Genomic DNA, 25,472 nt, shown 5'->3' on the forward strand with positions numbered 1-25,472 from the left:
AGATGTGTGCATCAATGTGACATTATACTGGTGCATCTGTTGCTATGCATACCAGTCCTGCAGTTGTAGCAAGTAAGTGGTTTTTATGGTATTAAAATCTAAAATTTGTGGTTCATCATCCTCAAGTGCATGTTGTATTGGAGGTAAACAGTGGTATGCTTGAAACGTGAATCAGTAAGTCCAGGAGGAGAATCCTTATTTCCCACTAAGGACAGATACTTGGAGACATTCAAATATAAATCATATTTCTTTCTTAGAAGCATCCAGGCCCTTTTCATGGGATGAAGAAGAATATGATTTTTGCAGTGGACGGGTAGGGATCCATAACGAGCATGAATCAAGTAGGATAGTGCCAGTCCATCACCCAACGTGCTTTCAAAGTGGTAATCACAAAATTCAGAAATCCAATCTCAAACATAACGTAATTGTCAGGCTGCACTATATGCCCGTAGGTCTGGTAGTCCCAAGCCTCCCTTACTCAGGCGAAGCTGTAGATGTTGAAGAGCCAGTCGTGGTGGTGTTGTGCCCCAAAGAACTTTCCTGATCATATTGTAGTTAAATCAGTGTGGGTGAAGACTATGGACAGATGTTGCAGAGTATATAACCATTTAGGTAACAGAATCATTTGTAAAACTGCAACTGTACCCCATAACAATAGAGGAAGATGGTTTCATGTCTTACAAAGGACTTTTATCTCTCGGAGTAGATAGAGAATATTCTAATTATACAGACAAGACAAATTTCTAGGGATGAAGAGACCCAAATATTTTAGTTGAGTCCCCGCCCAGCGCAAAAGAAAGGTTCCCCTCCACCGATGTTCTAAACCCTCTGACAAACATAAAGCCTCTGATTTATCTGCATTTATCCATAAACCCAAGGCCTGGCCAAATTCTGATAGTCTTCAGGGTCCATGGTAAAGAGACCTATGGAGACTCATACACTATGAGGTGGTCATCAGCAAAGAGAGCTAATTTAAATTCTTGGGAACCTACAAATATGCCCTGAATAACTGGATCTTTCAATAGCCTCAATGCCAGAAGTTCTATACATAAGATAAATAATCATTCTAGTTGAGTTTTCCTTTGACCAAGACTTGGGCCTAAGGCTCAGTGTAAAGGGGTTAGGCCCAGAGATAGGGCCATAATACCATATCAAAAGCTTTTTCTAAATCATAACTTACCAAAAGGGCATCATGTCTGTGAGATCACACCAATTCCATGGCACAGAGAAGTTTGTGGACATGAGAGATGGCATTTCTCCCTTTCACAAAGCCTGTTTGATGGGGTCTGTGTAGTCCTGTCCCTTCCCCTGAGGAGGGGAAAATATTTCAGCCCTAGTGGCTGGAATAAGAGAGACAATCAGACTTAGGCGTAGCGCAACCAGTAAAAATCTTTATTGGTATTTCCCTAAGCCAATACAAAATAATTGTTCTCTCTGGATCAGGTTGTCACCCAGAAGCCAGATGCACAGATTGAATAACAAAATCTGCTTAGCAATACTTTCTCATTCATTTTTATACTGTTAACAAGTTTCATTTCTCCTAAATCATGTGATTTCTCCTAATCTAACTTTTGTTCATATGAGGATTTTCCTGTTTTCTTCCATTACACAATCTATATAATAATTGGTCACTCCGCTTCCCTGGATGGCTGGCTGGCTGGGTTCGTAACAGCATGCTGACATCAGCTTGCTCCAGCGTTCCCTTCCCTCTCAGTGCCCTGCCCTCGCGGAAAGACAAAATGATGTCAGAAGAGGGCGGAACACTGAGAGGGAAGGCTGGAGGCGACGCGAGCCGAGCCTGCCGCCGCTGTGACCTGAGGTAAGATGAACGGCTTAAAGGCAGGGCGGCAGGAAGGACAGAGTCACTGGCCATGGTGGGGAGGAGAGGGGAGAGGAGAATCGCTGGACATGGATGGGAGGGCAGGGCAGAGGAGGATCGCTGGACATCGATAGGATGGCAGGGCAGAGGAGAATCGCTGGACATTGATGGGATGGGAGGCGAGGGGAGAATCGTGGGACACAGATGGGAGGGCAGAGCAGAGGAGAATCGCTGGACATGAAGGGGAGGGCAGGGGAGAGATGAGAAATCGCTTAGACGAGATCCTTCCTAGGGCCTGTTTCATTTTTCACGAAACGGGCTTTGTTGCTTGTATTGGTAATATTATGCTATTTTTTTTTTACATGTATACAAAAATGGCAATTTCCTCTACCATCCTCTCCTGCTTGTGTTCACATGCACACTTAGTGGCCATTGGCTAATCCCTTATCAGTAAAGCATGATCCCAACGTGAAAAAACAGCTAACACACAAGTAATATGAAACACCTGGTGTCCTCCTCTCTGAACACATATTTTCGTTAGAACATTTTGGTCTCTGCAGGGTCCTCAGTCTCTCTTCACTATCAAGGTTATATCCATTTGTATCTGCCATATATGGGCCACATAGCCTTGGTTCCTCCTGTGTTTCTCCTTGACATTTGACCAATACTTTCCATGTTGTGATCAAGCACTCTGCTTACATGCAGCTGCGGAGAGAAACTAAATTTATGCTGATGACAGCAAATCTGAGGGCTAGCAGGCCCATCTTACAGGCCTAGTATAGGGAGGAATATACAGGTCCCACTAGTATATCCATCAGCCAATTAGCTCAAATCTTTGCATATAATTTGTAATCCACATTGAGAAGTGATATTCCATTAATGTGATTATTGTTTAACATATTGTAAGCCACATTGAGCCTGCAAATAGGTGGGAAAATGTGGGATACAAATGCAGCAAATAAATAAAAATATTGGTCTAGAAGAGCTTGTGAGGAGAGGGTCTCTATTAGGTTTCAATGTAGGGATTACAGTGGCCCCCTCATCATTTCTGGGAATAGCCCGTTTCTCAATGCTTCATTATAAACAGTGACCAAATGAGGAGCTATCATTGGTCCCAAGAGTAGAACTCCAGTGGCAACCCATCTGGGCCTGGGGTCTTAGATGAAGCAGAGGTCTTAAATATCCCTCTGATGAAGAGGGGCGTTTAAGAGGGCTAAATCTTCCTTGGTTAAAGTGGGAGTAAATCAGATTGCATCAGTGGAGTTGTAGATTGGGCCTGATAGGTTTTATATTAATTATGGAGCATTTTAGAATAGATTGATTATCGTTTAATTTAAAACCTGTGAGGCCTTTCAGAAAAGGGATAAAGTGAGGTCCCTGGGTATCTCGGACCAGACGTGCTAGGCAGGTGTCCATAAGGTTCCTATATTGGAAAAATCTATGGTGGCCGTATTTAAGTGTAGTAAGCGTCCTCTGGTGAACAGGGCCGCCGAGAGGGGGGGACAGTGGGGACAGAAGTCCCGGGGCCCGGGCCTCCAGGGGGGCCCGGTGCCGCCGCCGCCTGGCCCGCCCTCCGTCACTCCCAGAAGTAACCTTAAGCCTCCTTTCACTTCGCAGCAAGCAGCAGCAGGTCAGGCCACTCCTTCCTTCCATGTCCCGCCCTCGCCTGATGTAACGTCCGCGAGGGCGGGGCACGGAAGGAAGGAGGAGAGGTCTGCCCTGCCGCTGCTTGCTGCGAAGTGAAAGGAGGCTTAACGTTAGTTCCGAGGGCCCGGCCCGATAGCGGGTGGAGGGGGGCCCGGCGACCTCGGGTGGGTGGGTGGGCGGTGGGGGGGGCCCCGACGATCTCGGGTGGGCAGGGCCCGGCGATCTCCGGTGGGCGGCGACCTTGGGTGGGGGGGCCCGGGGGCGGCCTTGTCCCGGGCCCGGCTCCAGCTCTCGGCGGCCCTGCTGGTGAAGCGAACAGTTAAGTATACATTGAATCTCTAGGTATTGTTTTTTATTTTCTGGTGTCAAATGCGTTACCATCATCTTACGAGCTTGAGCCAATTGTTTATGAAGGTGAATGAACATAAGAGTAGCCATACTGGATCAGACCAATGGTCTATCTAGCCCAGTATCCTGTTTTCTAAACAGTGGTCAAGTCAGGTCGCAAGTACCTGGCAGAAACCCAAATTGTGGCAACACTCCATACTACATATCGCAGGGCAAGCAGTTGCTTCCCATGTCTGCCTCAATAGCAGACTATGGACATTTCTTCCAGGAATTTGTCCAAACGTTTTTAAACCTAGTCACCCTAACCGCTGTTACCACATCCTTCGGCAAAGAGTTCCAGAGCTTAACTATTAGTTGAGTGAAAAAATATTTCCTCCTATTTGTTTTAAAAGCATTTCCATGTAACTTCCTCAAGTGTCCCCTAGTCTTTGTACTTTTAAAACAAGGAAAATTTGATTTTACTTCTTCTCGTTCTACACCACTCAGGATTTTGTAGACCTCAATCATATCTCCTCTCATCCATCTCTTTTCCAAGCTGAAGAGCCCTAACCTCTTTAGCCTTTCCTCATACAAGAGGAGTTCCATCCCCTTTATCATTTTGGTTGCTCTTCTTTGAACCTTTTCTAATTCTGCTATATCTTTTTAGAGATACGGCAACCAGAACTGAACGTAATACTCAAGGTGCCGTCGCATCATGGAGCGATACAGAGGCATTATAGTGTTTTTGATCTTATTCACCATCCCTTTCCTAATAATTCCTAGCATCCTATTTGCTTTTTTGGCCACTGCCGCACACTGAGCAGAAGAGTTTAGCGTATTAACTACAACGACACCCAGATCATTTTCTTGACCCCCAAGGTGGAGGTAACTATAATTGGGATTATTCTTTCCAATGTGCATCTCCTTGCATTCACAAAGCCACACAAAATCCTAGATTAATATTCTAAATATCTGCAAGCTTCTTACGGATACTGATGTAAAGTTTATCCTTCAATTATCAGAAAAAAAACTGAATGGGAGCATTAGCCAGATATTTTATTTGCCACCAGATCTTCTCAGTTCAGGGAGGCTGGTATTTTTCACCTATGAAAGAGCAGTTGGTCATTTGCTTATTGCTGGCATGTTACATTGTGAGAGTGTTTGTTCATAACTTTTCTTACCTTGTTCTTTGTGTATACTGCAGGTGTTTTCTGGGTAAGTTGCGAGGCAGGCACCTATATTTCAACACTCTGTACACACATAGGCCTGCTGCTGGGCGTTGGAGGGCATATGAAGGAGCTGCGGCGGGTGCGCTCTGGAAACCTGACAGAGAAGGTACTTTGTCCCTTCTCCCTTCCCCCCCACCCCTTCTTTTCCTGCTTTTGTTGCTTTACCCCAAAGTGTTCAGTTCAGGGTGGCTTCTCCTGTTCTGATAATTAAACTTCAGGATAGTGAAATGAGCTGGTTAAGATCTGAGACACAGAGGGGCATTTTCGATATGACACCTAAGTCTGACTTTGGACATTTTGCAAAACATGTCCAAAATCTGAATAGGAATGAAGATCATTTCGAAAATACTGTTTTGAACATGGTTTTGTGATGTGGACGTTTTGTTTTTTTTTAGTCCATTTTCAAACTAAAAACGTCCAAGTACAAAATGCACAAAATCAAGCCATTGGGATGTAGGAGGAGCCAGCATTTTTAGTAGACTGATCCCCCAGACATCCCAGGAAAGCAATAGGGCACCCTGGAGGGCACAGCAGTGGACTTCATAAAATGCACCCAGGTACACATCTCACCATTGCTCCCTTATTGTGTCTGCTGAGCCCCCCCCCCCAAACCCACTACACCCATCTGTACACCACTACCATAACCCTTATGGCTGAAGGGGGCACCTATATGTAGGTACAGTGGGTTTCTGGTGAGTTTTGGAGGGCTCACAGTTTCCTCCACAAGTGTAACAGGTATGGGCCTGGGTCCACCTGTCTGCAATGCACTGCACCCACCACTAGACTATTCCAGGGACCTGCATGCTGTTCTAATGGACCTGAGTATAACATCTGAGGTTGGCATAGAGGCTGGCAAGTAATGTTTTTAATCACAGTTTTTGGAGGTGGGAGGGGGAGTAAGGGGAAGTCACCCCAGATTCCCTCCAGTGGTCATCTGGTCATTTAGGGCAGGTTTTTGTGCCATATTCGTTATAAAAACAGGTCTAGCTCAAAACGTCTTGGACGGTTTTATTCTGTTCCATTATGGCTTAAAAAACGTCAAAGTGTTAGGAACGCCGAAATTCCTCCCTTAACATGCCCCTGACATGCCCCCTTGTGATTTGAACACGCTTCTGATGGACTTCATAGAAAAACATCTAAAAATTAATGCCAATTGATGTTTTTGTGAGGAAAAACATCCAAATGCAGATTTATTCCACTTGTTGTCATTTTTCTCTTTTTTTTTTAAATGAACCCAACAGGATACTAAACCCCATTAATCTCTCAGCCCGTACAAACCTTGCACTTATTAACTAAACAGACACTGGAGATTAGAAGACTGAAGCTAGCAGTTTCTGTTTTTCATCCTGTTAACTGAGAAGATGAGCACTTAAAACTAGGGGTGACACCTATTAAAACATTTTTAATCCAAATTAATCATGGTATCAGAAATTTTAATCACATGATTAATTGCAGAAAGTATGCAGGTAAAGACATGTTTTCTCTTTTCCAACACATATGCATGTCTGGGTTTTGGGGAGCCTTTTAAAAATTCTCCTATGTCGTGATAATTTCTCCTATGTACTATTAATACCCTTCCTTTTTTATTTTTTAAATCCCTGTGAAACTTGCTCTTTTAAAATGTCAGTGTTTAACTTTTTAATCTTTTAAAGTATTTCTGCTGCTTATGTTTACTTAAAATATCTCTGCCTGTGCTATAGACAAAACACTTGTCTACCAGACAGAGAATTATAAGTTAAAATAAGCAGCTTCAGGGGGTGCAAGTAAATCATTTTCTTGTTTCCCTGCCCCCCCCCCCCCCCTCACCTCTCCTAAGCTTTCTAGTTGCCGAGCATGCCCAGATGTGCTTGAAGAGGTCCTGGTATTTTCATCCTGCACATTTATCCTTAATAAAAGTAAAGTCAGATATGCCTTCTCCCCCCCCCCCCCCCCCCCAATTACCTTAAAAGGCCTTTAAGCTCCTCATAGAGTTGCCAGCAGCGTCGGTGTTTTCCCTTGTGCTACCTTCAGCTGACCCGGAAGCCTTCATTCTGACGCAATCTGCGAAGGCAAAGTAGGATTATGCATCAAGGGAGATCAGGACGCAGCAGAGAAAAGGCTTCTGGGTCAGCTGCAGGCAGCGCGAGGAAATGCTGACTGCTACCCTAAGAAGAGCTTAACAGGCTATATTACTTCTGTGCTGCTACTGTTTGTATTTGCTGAAACTGTTTTTACTTGTGTTTTCTAGGCTGCCTGTTAGTGTGTCCCTGAGCCCCTTGCCGCTGCCAATATCTTCACCCCCATCTGCTGCCGCTGTCACTGCCTGTTAGTGGGTCCTTTGCCCTGTGCCACTCCCGATATCTCCGCCCCCAGTGCTTACATCGTCATCTGCTGTCCTGGTGGTACTTTAAATTTTATCCTGTCTGCACTGTGGCAGTGCACGCTGAAGGAGCACGCACAAGGAGCAGGTCCAAAGATTCGAGTAACTTCCCTTTCTTTTTTACAAATTTGTGTCCTGTTTGCTTCCCTCAGTATCTCTACTGCTGAACCCATGTCCTCAGTTCCCCAATCAATCCCTGTTCTCTGGGGATATAGAACAGATCAAATACCCTCCTCAAGGCCTGCTACAAGGGTAAGAATTCTCTCTCCTTAGTATTTCTTTAAACCTTTCATTACCCTCTTCCTCGTTGTCTTCTACACTGGCTCTGCTGGTATCCACCACTTCTTCTGATTTATCTGTTTCCTCTATTCCTTTTTCTCTTCTTAATTGTAGATCTAGTAGAAGTAAGACTACAGCCCTCCTGGATATTCTTATAGTAAATCCCTTTCAGGTCTTATGTATAAATGAAATTTGAGTGTGGTGAAGAATCCCTTCTGAACCACTGCATTCCTCTGTACTACTCAGCTTTTGCTACCTCAAGCCTCTCCCATGCTGGAGGAGGTTTGGCAATTCTTTCCCTTCTTTTCTGAAGCTTCTTGAACTTTCTTCTGATATATTCTCTTATCAGGAACTGATACTTATTAAACTTTGCTTCCCTTTTCCATTATATCTTTACTTGATATATTTTTCTTCCTCTTTTGATTCCTCTGCCTGGGAATCCCTATCTCAAACCTTATCATTTGCAGTGACTACCTATTCTAATGTTTTGATCTTAGGCAATTTTAATTTTCACATTGATAACCCCCATTCTTCTTTCAACAAGTATTTTCTTTCATTACTTTCTGACCTTAATCTGATGCATTTCCTTCTCAACTCATGTGGCTGGCCACACACTCAATTCTTTCCTCTTTTTCATCAGAGACCTTTGCTCTATCTAATTTACATTCTTCTTCCTTACCCTGGATTGATCACTTCTTAATTTCTTTCTCACTGCAAGTTTCAAATACTGAGCATCAGACTTCTGTCTTTTCTTACCTAGAACTTGCCTCTTTCAATATACTGACCCTCTACTCCTCCCCTCAGTACTGCTTTACCTGCGTCATTTATGGATACCCCTTAGATACCCAGGTTTCCCTTTGGAATTCTACTCTGAGCCCAACACCCTACAGTTTCCGTCCAGTCCTCCGACTCTCGTTCTAATCCTTCAACCCTAATTTCACAGGGCTCTTCTTTTATGTCGCCAGACTCACCATGCAGAAAGAGCCTAGAGGAAACACGGGCCCCAAGAATCTTTCTTGTCCTATCAAAACTCTTACCGTCTCTCTCATCAGAAAATAAAATGGGTAAAAAGGAACTTTTTCTCAGCACAGATTCTTAAATCAGTTATAAACCTAAGAAGCTCTTCTCTGTACTTATCTCCTCAAGGCTGTCTACATTTTTTTTTTCTAATATTCTTTCGGCTGATACTGTTGCACTCTCCTTTTGTTGAAAAAACTGCCAACCTTAAGTCCTTGCTCCAGCTCGCTTTCCCGAACTTTCATATCTCTTCTGTTCTCTGTGCCCCCCCCCCCCCCCCCCCCCCCCCCCCCCCCCCCCCCCCCCCCCGCCTTACCCACTTCTACCATTAATAATTCCCTTCCCTTACTTGCAACCTCCTCAGATATCACATCTCATTCTTGGGATAACTTCTCTATACTATCTCTGACCTCATGACCTCATTCATTGAGCTTCTTGGTTCCATTAAACTGACCACTTGCTCTGTGGATCCGATAGCATCATCTTGGTTGGCTATTTCTCACCACTGTCGTCGTCCTTTTCTTTACCACATGATCACCACTTGCCTCTCATCTGGTGGTGTCCCTAAACCCTTGAAACATGCAGTAGTAAAACTAATTCTCAAAAAACATATCCAAATCCAGAATTAGTTTCCAGTTATCACCCCATCTCAAATCTTTGCATTCTTTCAAAAATCGCAGTGCACATAGTTTTTAGGCAACTTTCAGATTATGCTGAAGCTGCTAATGTTCTACACCCATGTCAGTCGGGTTTCTGCTCAGGCCATAGCTGCAAAACCATTATCACAGCACTTTAAGTAATCTTCACAAGGCTCTTGACTCTGGTAACATAGTTGTTCTAATTTCTCTTGATCTTATTGGAGCATTTGACCTGGTTAATAATGATGTACTTGTGACCAGACTCCGATATCTAGGTATATCTGGAACAGTCTTCTTATGCACATAAGCACCGCCACGTTGGGAAAAGACCCAAGGTCCATCAAGCCCAGCACTCTGTCTCCGACAGCGGCCAATCCAGGCCCCAAGAACCTGGCAAAAACACAAAATTTAATATGGCTGACTTCTTTCCTTAACAGTCACACTTTTCATGTGTCACAAGCCTGTTCATCCTCTAACACATACCCCTATCTTGCAGCTTCCCACAAGGCTCCATTTTGGCCCCACTTATATTTAATATCTATCTTAGTCCCCTGGCCCTTCTGATCCAAGATCTCGGTATCCATACTTTTTACTATGCTGATTATATCCTTCTCTTCTTTGAAACTCAATCACTCAATCCTGATTTGAGCAAACTAAACTGGCTGTAGCTTCCATAGAGTCTTAGTTGATTGATAATCGTCTTTTACTTAACCCTGCCAAAACTACAGCTTGCTGGATAACTGGTTCTCTTTCTCCTCTACAACTCTCCTCTTCTTTCCCAAACTTTCCCATTTCTCTGGTATCTCACTTCAGATATTTAGTTCTTGATCAGAAATTACCCCTATCTTTTAATCATCACATTTTTATCCCTTGCTTGCCCTTGTTTTTCATCTCTTCATCAATTTAAGGCTCTTAGACCTTATCTAGAACTCGATTTTCAAAAAAAACTTCTGTACACATTCCGAATTATTTGCTTAGGTCTTTGCAATACTGTCTACTCTGGTTTACCCCAGTATTCCTTTTGCCGACTCCACACGAAGCACAACTGTCCGGATTCTCTCGTATGCTTCCAGATTCGATTGTATTACTCTCTTCCTTATTCAACAGTACTGGCTCCTATCACTTCCCATATTCAGTATAAGATACTTGTTCTCACTCACAAAGGCCCAGATGCACTAAAACTTAACGACCCTCTAACAACCCTTTAACGAAGAAATTCCTAACCGCTGCATGCATTAAAGGCTTTTTTCCAACGAAGCAAGCAGCTAACGAAAACGGAATACAAACGAGTAACTACCATTGTAATGTGGACGATTCGAGATGCACTAACAATACCGACGATTACACCGAATCATTTACCGCGACATATTTAACATATGGTCAGAGCAGTCGTAAAGGCCAGAGCTTCTGGCAAAGTTTTTCAGTACTAAAATTGAGAATCTAAGAGCCCAATTCTCAAGGGTATCAGGGATCAGTCATATTGACAACTCCTCAAATTCACAATTAACTGTACCCTGGCAAGACTTTGAACTCCCATCTGTGGAATCACTGCATACTTTAGTTGCAGGTCTTTCACCCACTTACAGTTCCTTGGATCCCATACCATCAGCATGGTTGAAAAACCACACGCTAGAAATCCAACAGTTTATGTATTTAATCATCGTACGGAGTCTTTCTGAAGGGATAGTCCCTGCTACTCTAAAAGAGGCGCTAGTAAAGCCTATTCTGAAGAAGCCCTCATTAGATCCTATAACACCCAACAATTATAGACCAGTTTCTAATCTTCCGTTCCTATCCAAAGTGATAGAGACAATAGTGTTTAGACAATTGCAAACTTATGTAGATTCTAAAAATTTGCTACATCCTAGACAATCGGGCTTTAGGAAAGGCCATAGCACAGAGACTATCCTGACTTCAATGTTAAGTGAGATTCATGCAAAACTAGAACATGGCTATATTGCCTTGGTTGTTTCACTGGATCTATCTGCAGCTTTTGATTTAATTAATCATAAACTACTTCTTGATAGACTAGGTGAGATTGGCATTTCAGGGACAATTATGAAATGGTTTATATCTTTTCTTACCGAACGGTCATTTAAAGTAGTTCAGCAGCAATCGTCCTCTACAGAATACAACTTACCATGTGGGGTTCCACAGGGATCGGTCCTGTCCCCATTACTGTTTAATCTATATGTCAGTCCCTTGGCACTTCTCATTCAAACAATGGGTATTAGTTTTTATTCTTATGCGGACGATTTCCTTCTTATACATTATGTTAAACCATCTAATATGGATCTTACACCACTACAAATTTGTCTGGATAAAGTGGCAGACTGGCTCACAACATATCAATTAGTATTAAATCCAGATAAGACTATAACATCTTGGATAGTAGGACAGGGCACATGTCCAGCAGTGGTACCTATGCTATTTGGCAAGAATATCCCTACAGTTAAATCTTTTAGATACCTTGGGGTTATAATTGATTCTGCTCTGACTTTCGAGGAACAAATATCTGATGTAGTGAAAAAATCTTTTTTCCATCTTAGGAGACTTCGGTCAGTTAGGAATTCAATTAGTAAGGATTCCCTTAAAACGTTGACATCTGCTTATATTACCTCACGCTTAGACTACTGTAATATCATATATTCAGGGATCACCCAAGCTAGCTTGAAGCGATTACAAAGAATACAGAATACTGCAGCACGTATGATTTGTAGGGCCCGGAGGGATGACAGAGTAACACCTTTGCTACATCAACTGCATTGGCTTCCAGTTGAAGCAAGAGTTAAGTTTAAAGCCTTAGTCTTGACCCATAAGGCCTTTTATACACTAAATCCTGACTATCTGTCAAATCTAACTATTCCTTACACTGCCACACGAACCCTTAGATCCCTGACAGATAACAGGTTAGTGATTCCTCCTCTTGCTAGGGCTAGATGGGAATCTACACGGAATTCGGCTTTTTTCTATCTGTCTCCCTCTCTTTGGAATGGCCTTCCAAAAGAGATCAGACTTGAGAAATCTTACTTTCATTTTCGGAAACTTTTGAAAACCTTCTACTTTATCGAGTATGTAGATCAGAATTTAGAATAATGGAAGAAAGGTTATAAATGGGCATCTGTAATATATACTAAGTCAAAACTGTATTATCTGTCTGTGTAGATTATATTATGTATTTAATTTTGTATCTGCAGTGTTCTCCTGTGTATTAATCATGAGTTATATTGTTTTCATCTTATGTAGCTAGTTTGTTGGGTTTGCTGTGCTTTCCTGTAATGATTGGAGTTCTAATGTTTGTCCAATTTGTACTTATTGTACTGCTTTTTTTTTTTTTTTTTTTTTTTTTATAAATTGTAAACCGTTCTGTCTTGCAGTAGCAATAAGATACGGTATATAAATTGATGTAAATAAAATAAATAAATAAATAAATAAATAAGCTGTCATCTCCCCGCTTCCCCCTGCACCATAAAAACCCAAGCTGGCATGTTTAAAAACAAAAGTGAGATAAACAACACCTCCCCGCTTTCCCCTGCATAAAATCTAAACAAAAATCAAAAAAGGATCGGGAGGGGGCAAGGCGCTCATCAGGAGCGGGAGCCCGAGGTCGCCGCTGCTCCCCTGCTTCTCTGCTCTCCTCTGAAGCCAATTTCCCGGTTCTGAAAACAACTTTAAGCAGCCCAGGTCCCCCTCTGTTCCCCCAGCCCAGGTCTCTCTGCTGAGCTAAAGGGGATCACAGTGAAAGAGGTCTTTTGTTAGAAAGGGGGGTTTATGAAGGACGTCCTTTTGGAGTCTTGAGGAGGACGTCTTCAACTGCACTCTCCTGCTAGGATCACAGAGCTAAATGCTCGCACGTCCCGATCCCCCCCTCGCACGCCCCCATCTGACGTAAGCAACCTACATAGGTTTAATATGTTTGTGTTGACGTTTATGGCTCTGCGCATGTTTTAGGAGTCGATTACCGACGGGGATTACGAATCTGTAATGCATTGTATTTTACAATACCGCACTGAACATGTGCGACTTGTTTATTTGGTGCATTCTTCGTTTTTTCAAATTCGGTAAGCACGTTTACGTTTTAGATTATTTTATGTTTGGTTGATTCATCTGGGCCAAAGTGCATTATTCCAGTGTCCCTTCTTATCTCTCCCCTCTTCTTATTTCTTATACTCACCCCAGAGCCCTTCATTCCCTCAATGATAATCACTTATTCCTCCCTCCTGTAAAGAATGCCCAACACAAATCCACTTGAGCTTGTGCAATCTTCTGGCTCGTCCCTTCCCTCTGAAATTCTCTTCCCGTTCCCATTCTCTTAGAGCGTTCATATCCCAAATTCAAAACACTTTGAAAACTCATTTCTTAAAAAAAAAGCCTTCTCTGTCCACCTGGATCCAAACGGCTCTCTCGCAATCCATTAGCATCGCAGTCTGTCTCCCATCTCTCCCCCCTACCTACCTACTTACTCTCCTCTTGCCTTTATAACACTGACGTTCTTTTAACTTTATTTTACAGATTATGTACTTTGCTTTATCTCTGCAAGGAAAGTGATTAATCAAGTTCTAATTTAAATAAAAATAATAACCTGGATGGGAGGAGGGCATTAAAAACTTTAATCAATTTTAAATTAAAGAGCCCTTGTTAAATGTATTAAAAATTTATCATGGTCTTAGTGACTAATAGATGTTTGAATCCATTCTGGATCTCTTGTTCACTTTCATTCTGTCTTCTTACGCTATTGCTTGAAAGTTGCAGTATTTTTCTTTAGTTAGCTCTTCTTGGATGAAAACATCTTTAGGTTATGTATGTGGAGGTTTACCAGTTCTGCTTGAGAATTTGATTCTTGGGTTCTTGTGCATGGTTTGAGGAGTTTGCTTGTCAGAACTTCTAAACCTCATGCAGCTGTTGCATTTTACAGGACAATATGGTGACCATGCACGATGTGCTAGATGCACAGTGGCAGCTTGACAACAAGAAGGACGAGACCTACTTGCGACGGGTTATTTACCCACTGGAGAAACTTCTGACATCCCACAAGCGCATTGTTATGAAAGATAGTGCGGTGAGTTCAGCATTTTCCTCTTCACATTTTCCCTTCCCCTTTCTGAACCAGATTCTTTTGGAGTGGTGAATACTTGTACATTTTGACATTGTCATAGACTTTTATGGGTGTTGATAAACAGATGAATCAAGAAGTATGTATGTTGCACAACCGTGGCTAGGTTGTCATAGGTTGTGGTTTTTGCTGTTTACAGTAGGATGTTGCTAGTCAGGACTGGAGGTAGCAGACTTTTTTGAACTGGCATGTGTTACTTAACTTGTTACTTAACTTCTGACCTTTAGTGTTTGACTAGTGTCATTTATTGTATTCTTTGTTTTTGTATAGGAAAATAAGTACTATTTCTGATTGCTCTGTTGGCATAAAAGTGTAAGTGCCCTTTCTGATTAGAACCTTATGTCATCTGTTATCCTAATGATCCCAGCTCTGTTTATATATATATATATTTATTTCATTGGATCTGTTATATATATATATATATATATATATATATAACAGATCCAATGAAATAAATAAATTGTAAGTACATCATAGACCCATGTTAACGCAGCACGGCATTATGTGGGTGCGGTTACAATGCGGTCAGAGTTTGGACCCCACATTTTTCATGGGTTTCAGATGCAAGCTAATTGGTTCCAGACTTGTTCTTTCAAGTGATGCAAGGCAGTACTACTACTACTATTTAGCATTTCTATAGCGCTACAAAGCGTTCGCAGCGCTGCACAAACATAGAAGAAAGACAGTCCCTGCTCAAAGAGCTTATAATCTAGTAGACAAAAAATAAAGCAAACAAATCAATTAATGTGTAGAGGAAAGAGGAGAGGAGGGTAGGTGGAGGCGAGTGGATACAAGTGGTTACGAGTCAAAAGCAATGTTAAAGAGGTGGGCTTTCAATCTAGATTTAAAGATTGTCAAGGATGGGGCAAGACGTAGGGGCTCAGGAAGTCTATTCCAGGCATAGGGCGCAGCAAGACAGAAGGAGTGAAGTCTGGAGTTGGCAGTAGCGGAGAAGGGAACAGATAAGAAGGATTTATCCAGGGAACGGAGTGCAAGGGACGGGGTGTAGGGAAGGACGAGTGTGGAGAGATACTGGGGAGCAGCAGAGTGAGTACATTTATAGGTTAGTAGAAGAAGTTTGAACAGGATGTGAAAACAGATAGGGAGCCAGTGAAGCGACTTGAGGAGAGGGGGTAGTATGAGTAAAGCGACCCTGGCGGAAGACGAGACGGGCAGCAGAGTTTTGAACCGACTGGAGAGGGGAGAGGTGACTAAGTGGGAGGCCAGCAAGAAGCAGATTGCAGTAGTCCAAACGAGAGGTGACAAGGGTGTGGATGAGGGTTTTGATAGAGTGCTCAGAAAGAAAGGGGCGGATTTTACGGATGTTGTAAAGAAAGAAACAACAGGTCTTGGCGATCTGCTGGATATGAGCAGAGAAGGAGAGAGAAGAGTCAAAGATAACCCCAAGGTTTCAAGCTGAGGAGACAGGGAGAATGAGAGTACTGGCAAAGTTTAAGAGGTTTAAAACATAGCATTAAATGCTAACATGGAAATTTCTAAAAAAAATAAAAAAAAAAAAGGTGTCAGTACAAGAAAAGCTAGAAGCTTTAGATCTTTTAAAATCAGGAAAAACGCATGGAGAGGTGTGCAGACACATGGGCGTCAACGAGTCCACTCTACGGGGGTTGGATCAATGATGAAACAAACACATAAGTCACAAATGATTTTGACAATGATGAAGGTCTCCCAACGAAAACGGCTAAAGCAATCAAGTGATAGCCTCCTGGATTAAGCCGTGTTCACTTGGTTTACCCAAGAACAAGCAGAAGGGAAATGGGACTTGATATATCGCCTTTCTGAGCTTTTTGCAACTACATTCAAAGCAGTTTACATATATTCAGGTAGTTATTTTGTACCAGGGGAAATGGAGGGTAAAGTGACTTGCCTAGAGTCACAAGGAGCTGCAGTGGGAATCGAACTCAGTTCCCCAGGATCAAAGTCCACTGCACTAACCACTAGGCTACTCCTCCACTCCTATCTCTGGAGAAATAATCAGGAGTGTCAAGCAGAAAAACTAAAAAAGGAACTGGACCACCAATGCGGGCTACAAGCAGAGGAGAAGGCATTTAAAGAAAGTAAGGGCTGGCTTACCTGATTTAAAAAGAGGCATGGCATCCAGAAAGTTTTAATTTTATGTGAAGTTTGATCGACTGACAAAAGCTATCATATAAGAAGGTTATGTTCCACTGCAAATTTATAATTTTGATAAGACAGGACTTTGATCAGGATGGGAAAGCGCGGGATACAAATGTAATAAATAATAATAATAATGTATGCGATAGCAGACACTCGCCAGTAAATCTGAAGAACAAAAGGCACAGGGCTTCAAATTGATGAAAGATAGAGTGATGCTGCTGTTTTGTGTCAATAAGTCTGGCATGCACAAAGTAAAACTGCTGTGCATAGGGAAATAGAGGTCCCCCTGTTGTTTTCACCACAAAAACTTGCAAACGCTAGCATTTTTTTACTGTCACAGTAAAAATGCATGGATGACTGCCAACATTTTTGCAGAGTGGTTTCACAAATTTTTTGTGCCATCCGTGTGTGCACATTTAAGGAAGAAAAACTTGGAACCTAAAGCACTTCTGCTACCGGACAAATGCCCTGCCCATCCCTCGGAAGAAAACCTTATTAGCCATGATGGGAAAATTAAGGTCAGTTACTTATGAACATACACCATTTCTAAAATCCAACCTTTGGACCAAGGTGTTATTTCAACATTCAAGATGCACTATCAGAAAAATATTTAATCAAACTGACCACTGATGAGGAAATAACCATAACTAAATGTCTGAAACTTACACTCGCCACTGTTTTTGATCTAGCAAGGTAGGGCATGGGATGTAATAAAATCATCTACAACTGAAAAGTGCTGGGAGAGAGGGCTACATGAAGCATTTGCACCTGATACTGGGGAACTCGGAAGGTGAGTCGGACTCTGAAAACAAGGCGGAAGCTCTATTTCACGAACTGTTTGCTCAGTGTGGTAGTGAGGACACAATGGAATGGATTCATATTGACAACGAGTGTCCTATATATGATCATCTAAATGACCAGACAATTGCAGCAAATGCTTTGTCATCAAGCACAAACTGAAAACCCAACTCAAGACAGCAGTGATGAACATGGCTCTCTACCTCCACCACCAAAGCTAACATTGGCTTTAGCGGCCGTGGATACTGTTCTTCAATGCATAAAGACATGAATTCAACTTACAAACTGCATCAGCAGAAGAACAATCAAAAGAAAAAAAGAAACCTGTATATCTTCAGCATAAATCTGGCATTACAAATGGAGACTACACAATATCTGATGACAGAAGTACCAGATAGACTGAATAGTAAAGTCAACAGGGTAGATCCCTGGGACATACCAGTTATCACTGGATAAACAGAGTACGAATCATTGAAACAAGCCTGCATATACTTGTCAGCAAGATAGAACCATTACAAAACTGTACCAGCCATCCCCCCATTGATTCTAAATTTTACAACCAAATAAGATGAACTTTTTTATTTCATTTTTGGTTGAGACTGGTCTTTCCTTATTGTATATAACAGATCCATTGTCTCCTTTCCCTTTCCCCCTCTTTTATTTCCCCCAATTAAATGGGTAAATTCTGAAAAAGAATTTTAGCTTCCCTCTGTCCTCTTATATTTAGAATAGTCACCATGAAGCTTATTTTGAACCTCTAAAGTGTCTGATAGAATGTCACACTGCCAGGGGGTCATCTCTGAGGGATTACCGAGCCTATCCAATGTTGTTCATCATTTATTTACAGTGCAGTTTTTCTATTAAGCTTCTAATGGTTGCCATGAAATCCTGTAGCACTCGGAGCCAACTTATATGAAGAGACTTATCACCCAGTGCTGAAGGTTCAGCATGGCTGTGTCTGCACTTCATGCAGAATAACCTGCAGTTCGTTGAACATAGTTTTGCTCTTTCGGTCTGGGGTACAACACGTTGAGAAAATTTCTGTTTCAATCCCTTTTTAGGTGAATGCAATCTGCTATGGTGCTAATGCCATGCTTCCAGGTGTACTTCAATATGAGGATGGCATTGAGGTCAATGAGGAAATTGTGATAATCACAACCAAAGGGGAGGCTATCTGTATAGGTAAGTGGCCCATTTTTAAAGTAGATGAGTTGAGCTCTTGTTGCATGGCTTAATCCATTTCTCCATTTCTTTCCAAATCTTAGGTTTTGTGAGAGATAAGGGTGTAGAGAGTTGAGTTTTGTGAATAGGCCTTACTGTGCAGAAGCTATCCCACAAATAATTCAGTAAGTTTCTTCTCCCTGTCTTCTGAGTTGGTGTGTTTGCAGTGCATCATGGGGGTATAAGTGAAATATTTTAGACACATGTTATTCTCCCCCTAGGTATGTTATTAAATAAGTAACTAATTTCTGAAAGTTAGAAGCGGACACATTTTGCTTTTACTGTTGCTGTTTTCCCTGTGTGTGATGTAATGGTGCAGTTTAACCATTCTCTGGGTGCAGCTACACTGCTCCAGTGACATTTGTTTTTCCTGCAGCCTCTGGATGGCTGTTGTGACTCAGTGTTCTGCTGTTTGCTGGTGACCTCTAGGGATTATATGCAAGGGCTGAGAGAGAGGGCTATATGGAATGCAGCTGTGATTACAGGGCCTCCTCTCAGCAAGCATCAGTGATGGAATCTGATCACATACATTGAGGGACCAGGAAGTCTAGTGTGAGTACTATCTAGCAAAAAACATAGTGCTGAAAAATACTTGCTGCAGTTCAGTTTTGACTGCTCACCTTTTTCGTATGTGTCTGTGATAATACATAGAGAGTGACTGAAGAATGTATGTTAATTCAGTTTCAAATAAGCGTGTGTGGTTCTGTTTCATCTGTGGTTAATGTACTGGTTTGTGGTGACTAGACCCAAATAAATGATAGTGTGGAAAGGGATGGACACTTACAGAGCTGGGTTTATCATTTATGCACAGAGTTTAAGCTTCTCTACAGCTGAGGATGTTTTGCTGCCATATGAGATGTAGAACACCCTAGACCAGGGATTCTCAACCCAATCCTTGGGACACACATGGAGGGGCAAAATCGAACGGGGCATCCAAGTTTCCCTGAGGACGTCCCGGCGAAGGGGCGAGGAAACCCGTATTATCGAAACAAGATGGGCGGCCATCTTTCGTTTCGATAATACAGTTGAGGACACCCAAATCTCTACATTTAGGTCGACCTTAGAGATGGTCGTCCTTAGAGATGGTCGTCCCCGGTTTTCGGCGATAATGGAAACTGAGGACGCCCATCTCAGAAACGACCAAATCCAAGCCCTTTGGTCGTGGGAGGAGCCAGCATTCATAGTGCACTGGTCCCCCTGACATGCCAGGACACCAACCAGGCACCCTAGGGGGCACTTCACAAATTGCTGTCAGGTGCATAGCTCCCTTACCTTGGGTGCTGAGCCCCCCAAAACCCACTACCCACAACTATACAACACTACCATAGCCCTAAGGGGTGAAGGGGGGCCACCTACATGTGGGTACATTGAGTTTCTGGTGGGTTTTGAAGGGCTCACATTTACCACCACAAGTGTAACAGGTGGTGGGGGGGGACCTGGGTCCGTCTGCCTGAAGTGCACTGCACCCACTAAAACTGCTCCAGGGACCTGCATACTGCTGTCAGGGAGCTGGGTATGACATTTGAAGCTGGCATAGAGGCTGGCAAAAAATATTTTTTAAGTTTTTTTTTGTTTTTTTTAGGGTGGGAGGGGGTTAGTGACCACTGAGGGAGTAAGGGGTGGTCATCTGGTCAGTTCGGGCACCTTTTTGAGGTTTGGTCGCAAGAAAAAATGGACCAAGTAAAGTCGGCCAAGTGCTTGTCTGGGATGCCCTTCTTTTTTCCATTATCCGCCAAGGACGCCCATGTGTTAAGCACGCCCCAGTCCCTCCTTCGCTATGCTTCCGACATGCCCCCGGGAACTTTGGTCGTCCTCTCAATGGAGAGCAGTTGTTTATGCTGATTTGGGCGACCCTGGGAGAAGGACCCCCATCTCCCGATTTCTGTCGAAAGATGGGCACCCTTCTCTTTTGAAAATGAGCCCACTAGCCAGTCAGGTTTTCAGGATATCCACAATAAATAATCATTAGATAAATCTGTGTACAATGGAGATTTATCTCATGCATAATTTATTGTGGATATCCTGAAAACCTGACTGGCTAGGTGTGTCCTGAGGACTGGTTTGAGAACCTCTGCTCTGTACTCTTGTATAGTAGCTTCCTTTCCTTCCACAGCTTGGAGCTTGTTTCACAGCTTTCTCAGTATGTCACCACCCTTCTAATCTAATCTTGAGCATTTTTAACCTGTTTATTCCCAGAAAGGGTCTGAAGCGGTTTACAATGAAATGATCAAATAATCATTTAAAAAAAACATTAGAAACAATATTAAGATCAATATAATATTAACATTTATCCTGGATCAAATAATCCTCAAAAAGAAATATTTTTAGATATTTATGAAAAGGGAGGTAGGACAGCTGCTGTTAATAGCCAATATTTAAAATATAAGTTGCTTGGTAAGAGATGGTACTCTCTCAAACTTGTTTAAAATGTAAACCTTTAACTGAAGGAAAATGTAATAAATCGCAGTCTGATGAAGATAGGTCTGGGCACAAGAGAACACACTAATAAGTACAGTGCACTCCATTTAAGTGCACGTCGGATAAGCGTATGCTCTGTTTAACTGCATGCCGTACTTCGGTCCCGTTTTTGGCGCCATCAATTTCTATGGGGACAAACTTCGGTTTAGCGCACCACTGATAAGTGCAAGATTCGCTTATATGCATGGTTTAAGACCGCTCCTCTGCAGGAAAGACTCTGCATAAGCGCACGCGCGGAATATGGAAGCCGATTGGCGCGTGACAAAGGGGTGGTAAATTTGAATCTCGTTTGTTAACTGCCACAGGCAGAAGAAGCGAAAGAATGTTGTTAGAGTGTACACTGGAGTCATCGTTGCGCAACTGTAAGACTTTAACACTGGCTGAATGAATAGAGGTTCTTAAAAAATTAGAAAACAAGCAAAGTCAAGCATCTATTGCTAAAGAATATGGTGTCAATCCCAGTCAAATTTCATGTATCTTGAAGCAGAAAGACCAGCTTCTGGAAGACTGACAAAACAATACAAATCCACACCGGACACGAAAACGGGCGGGAAAAGCTGAGGAGGTAGAAGATTCTCTTCTTCGGTGGTTTTCTCAAGTCAGGATTAGACAGTTTCCTGTCAGTAGTTCACTGCCTATGGAGAAAGCTAATCAGCTAGCTGAAAGTCTTGGACTAACTGAATTCAGAGCCACTTGTGTATGGTTGGAAAGATGGAAGGAGAGGAACAACATAAAATTCAAGAAACCGCATGGTGAAAAACAAGACACTGATGACTTTGGTGCTGAAAATTGGGTTGTTTCAGTTCTTCCTACCATCTTGAACGAGTTTGCACCTCATGACATTTTCAATGCTGATGAAAACGGTCTCTACTGGCGAGCGATTCCTGATGGAACATTTGCATTCAAACAAGCCGAAACTACAGGAAGTAAAACGTTGAAGGACCGACTGACGATTCTCCTTTGCTGCAATATGGATGGGAGTGAGAAGTTGGAGCCACTCGTCACTGGAAAGAGCAAACAACCTCGTTGCTTCAAGAATGTTAAGCAACTTCCTGTGTCATACGAGGCTAACGCAAATTCATGGATGATTGGGGAAATTTGGAAGCAGTGGCTAAAGAAGTTAGACACTAGAATGCGGGCACAAAAGCGTCAGATTTTGTTGCTTTGTGATGATTGTGCTGCACACAGTGATGATGTCAGGCTGTCTAACGTGAAGGTGGTCTTCCTGTCACCAAACACTACCTCTCTGATCCAACCTATGGATCAGGGCATAATAGCCAATTTCAAACAACATTGTGCTATGTCATCTGATGAGCATTATGGATGACCAGACTGGCAAGGATAAACGTGCTGTTGAACTGGCTCGTAATCTATCACTATTGGATTCCCTACATATGCAGAAAGAAACCTGGAATCATGTTACACAGGCAACCATTGTGAACTGCTACAAGCGGGCAAACTTTGTTAGGGATGTGGAGAGGGACGAAATAGATGCAGCTGTTGCAAACGCGTCAGATGAACAGGTTATTGACATCCCAGCCGGTGTTACTGAAGAGGAGTTTCATCACTACATAGCTGACGACAGCACCGATGTCCAGATATGTGCCTACACGCAGGCAACGGCTGATGATGAAACAGATGATGAAATGAGTAGTGAGGCACATGCTGACGAAATTCAACAACCTCCTGTCACTTTTGCAAGAGCGCTGGAGAGTCTCAACACCGTATACAGAATCAGGACAGAAAGGAGAACATGTACAGAAATGGAATAACAGTGGAAAAAGGTCAGGACTTTCTTTCAGTCACCCTGGCTTGGGGCCAAAAGGGAAGCACGCTGCCCATCTTCCTGTGTTACAGAAGAGTTTATATAGGGTTTTCTTTCTCTTACAGTACAAGGAGTAAGAGGGAGGGGAGGTCCTCTCCCCCCCCCCTAGTTAGCATCTTGCAAATACAGTCAGGATCTCCTGTGTTTATAGTGTCAACAAAGAAACACATAGCATATGTTTGCATTTCCTTAGAAGATGCATTTGTTCTGTTGTCAGAAAGTAACAAAATGTTATCTCTCTTTTGGTCATATTTACAGTTTTCCCACAAAAGAATATATGTCAGAACTTTTGATCTTTTGTCTTAGTATTTTCCCTATTCTAAAGAGAGGAGACAAGATTTTAACTGTTTCCTTTTAGAGGTGTTATATTTCTCTCCTGCCAGCTCAGACCCTGTATTCTGGAGACAGATTCTCTTGTGTTCAAGGAAATACATAACAAAAAACTTATTTTACCTGGCTCCAGAGATCTATTTCACAGAGGGAGGTTTCTTCCCTTCCTGTGAGACACAGTATTTGATCTATTGTTCTAGGCAGAAAAAGAAGTCTTCTGCAAGTGTTATTCCTCTCATGGTTACAGGAAAGTCATTCTCTTTTGCTTTGAAGTGGGCCCTTAGAAAAGACATGAAAAAAAGAACTCTGTCACCCAGATTCATTCCCTGAGGCCTGTTCACACTTATGGGTAGTGGGCAGTCAGGTTTACAATTACCTGGCTGAGCAGGAGGTGGGGGGGGGGGGGGGGTGGAGTGAATTGCTTCCAGCAATAGCTGTTCTCATAATCAGAAGGGGAGAGATCTTCATTTCTCCCTGTCTAAAAATGAAAAATTAATTCTGTGCATGGAATATTGGAGGCCTTCTCTGAGCCTCTTCCAACAAAACCCAGTAACATTTGGATCTGAAGCCTTTTCAAAATAGAGGTTTATCTCCTAGAACAATCAGTTGAAGAAAATGAGGGGATAGTTGCAGAATAGGTTCAAATCCAAGCAGGTATAAAGTATACCCATGAAAATTGGCATGGAATTTGAAAATGAATTCTTACATACTTAACTTTATTGACCTAGATTCTCCTTGCATACTTGCATATTTTTTTGCAGACAAAAATATACACACTACAACAGCATGTGTATTTTCACCTATATCTTGGAAGAGGGAGCAAGTTTCAAAATTTTTATGCAGGGTCAATGTGTGTTGTTCTATGTAAAAGCCTTTTATTATTGCTCTTGTAATCCCTTATTTTTTCCTGTTTGTCGAGCAGGGGCTGTCTCATGTGTGTTTAGTGTACAGCACTACAAACGCCTGTTAGTGCTATAGAAATTAGTAGTAATATATCCACCTTTGATCCAAGTGGTCAATATATCAGCATAATCCCTACGTGACCTAACGCTGAGCCATAGATCTCATAATTAAGTCAGCTCAATCTGTTTCTTTTCTTTTTTCACAGCTGTTGCCATGATGTCTACAGCTACCATCTCCACCTGTGACCATGGAATGGTGGCTGCAAGCAAGAGAGTGATCTTGGAACGGGATACATATCCTCGCCAGTGGGGCCTTGGGCCTAAGGTGTGTTTGCGTTCGCTCATTGTTGAGAAGGCTTAATGCAGGAAGAAAGTTGGGGAGGAGGAACTGAAGCTTAAAAGGAAACTGACTGATGTTTTATTAACAAATTTTCTCATTGTCCCTCTAAACCAGTCCAGGTACAGTACTTGGGGTATATGCTTTCCTGCCAGCAGGTGGAGACTGAGAACTTCTGAGTTGTGACATCGCTGTATATAGTATTCCGTGCTGCCTACTAGCAGCCAGTATGTTCTCGGCCTCTAGCAGTTGGTAAGTGAGTCTTCCTCTTGTTGGTCCATGTAAGCCAGTGCTGCCTCGACAGCCTTGACCCCCTTCACTGTGACTGGTTGTCATAGCTTTATCTAGTCCATGTGCAGACTCGGTACAGTTGTCTTCATTGCCATCATCTTTGTTCTCACTCCCATTCATTATAGCAAACACATCACTGTCAGTTCTTGCTTATCCTTCTGCATCTGTTCCCTTATGTCATCTTCACAAGCATTCTCAAAGCTCGGTATTTCTTGTAACGAAGGAGATTGTCATCCTCATCCACTTCATGTTCAGTGTCATGGCCTTGTCCTTGTCCATGTTCATCTTCTGAAATTAACTTTCTCAGTGATCTTGCTAGGTTTGTGGTTCAGTTTCAATCCATGATTGAGCAATCCAGTAGATAACTTTCTTTAGCATTTCTAACCTTATTTTTCCATCAACTAATGCACAAACAAGCATTGTTAGAAGCTTACTGCGTTATTTTTTTCTTTAATGTTTCAAGTACACCCTGGTCCATTGGCTGGCACAATGATTTCACATTAGGAGAAAGAAAAATTCAGTCTGTCAGCACTTCTTAGTTTGTCCTCGTCAGGATGAGATGTTGTATTATCAATGAGAAGGATTGCTTTCCTGGACAGGTTTAGCAATCTCTGAAAAACATTTCTACCAATAGAACACATTCACTGAAAAAACAGCTACAGAAAATGTCGGTGTCTATCCAGGCATTTTTCTGGTTCTTATAGGACATTGGAAGTGCAGCAGGAG

The 25,472-nt window shown here is 42.4% G+C and overlaps 1 protein-coding gene across 5 annotated transcripts in view; it reads left to right on the forward strand.

Annotated features, from left to right (window-relative positions):
- LOC115474031 (H/ACA ribonucleoprotein complex subunit DKC1-like) overlaps positions 1-25,472 on the forward strand; it is an 87,674-nt gene that overhangs the window by 42,673 nt on the left and 19,529 nt on the right. For all 5 annotated transcript variants that reach the window (XM_030209316.1, XM_030209312.1, XM_030209313.1 and 2 more), the window contains 4 exons: positions 4,998-5,128; positions 14,231-14,374; positions 18,424-18,544; positions 24,325-24,443. In XM_030209316.1, coding sequence (XP_030065176.1) covers positions 4,998-5,128; positions 14,231-14,374; positions 18,424-18,544; positions 24,325-24,443 — 515 coding nt within the window. The remainder of the gene's footprint in view (positions 1-4,997; positions 5,129-14,230; positions 14,375-18,423; positions 18,545-24,324; positions 24,444-25,472) is intronic.

This window comes from Microcaecilia unicolor, chromosome 7, assembly GCF_901765095.1.
Source record: "Microcaecilia unicolor chromosome 7, aMicUni1.1, whole genome shotgun sequence".
In the NCBI taxonomy this organism is placed as follows: Eukaryota; Metazoa; Chordata; class Amphibia; order Gymnophiona; family Siphonopidae; genus Microcaecilia; species Microcaecilia unicolor.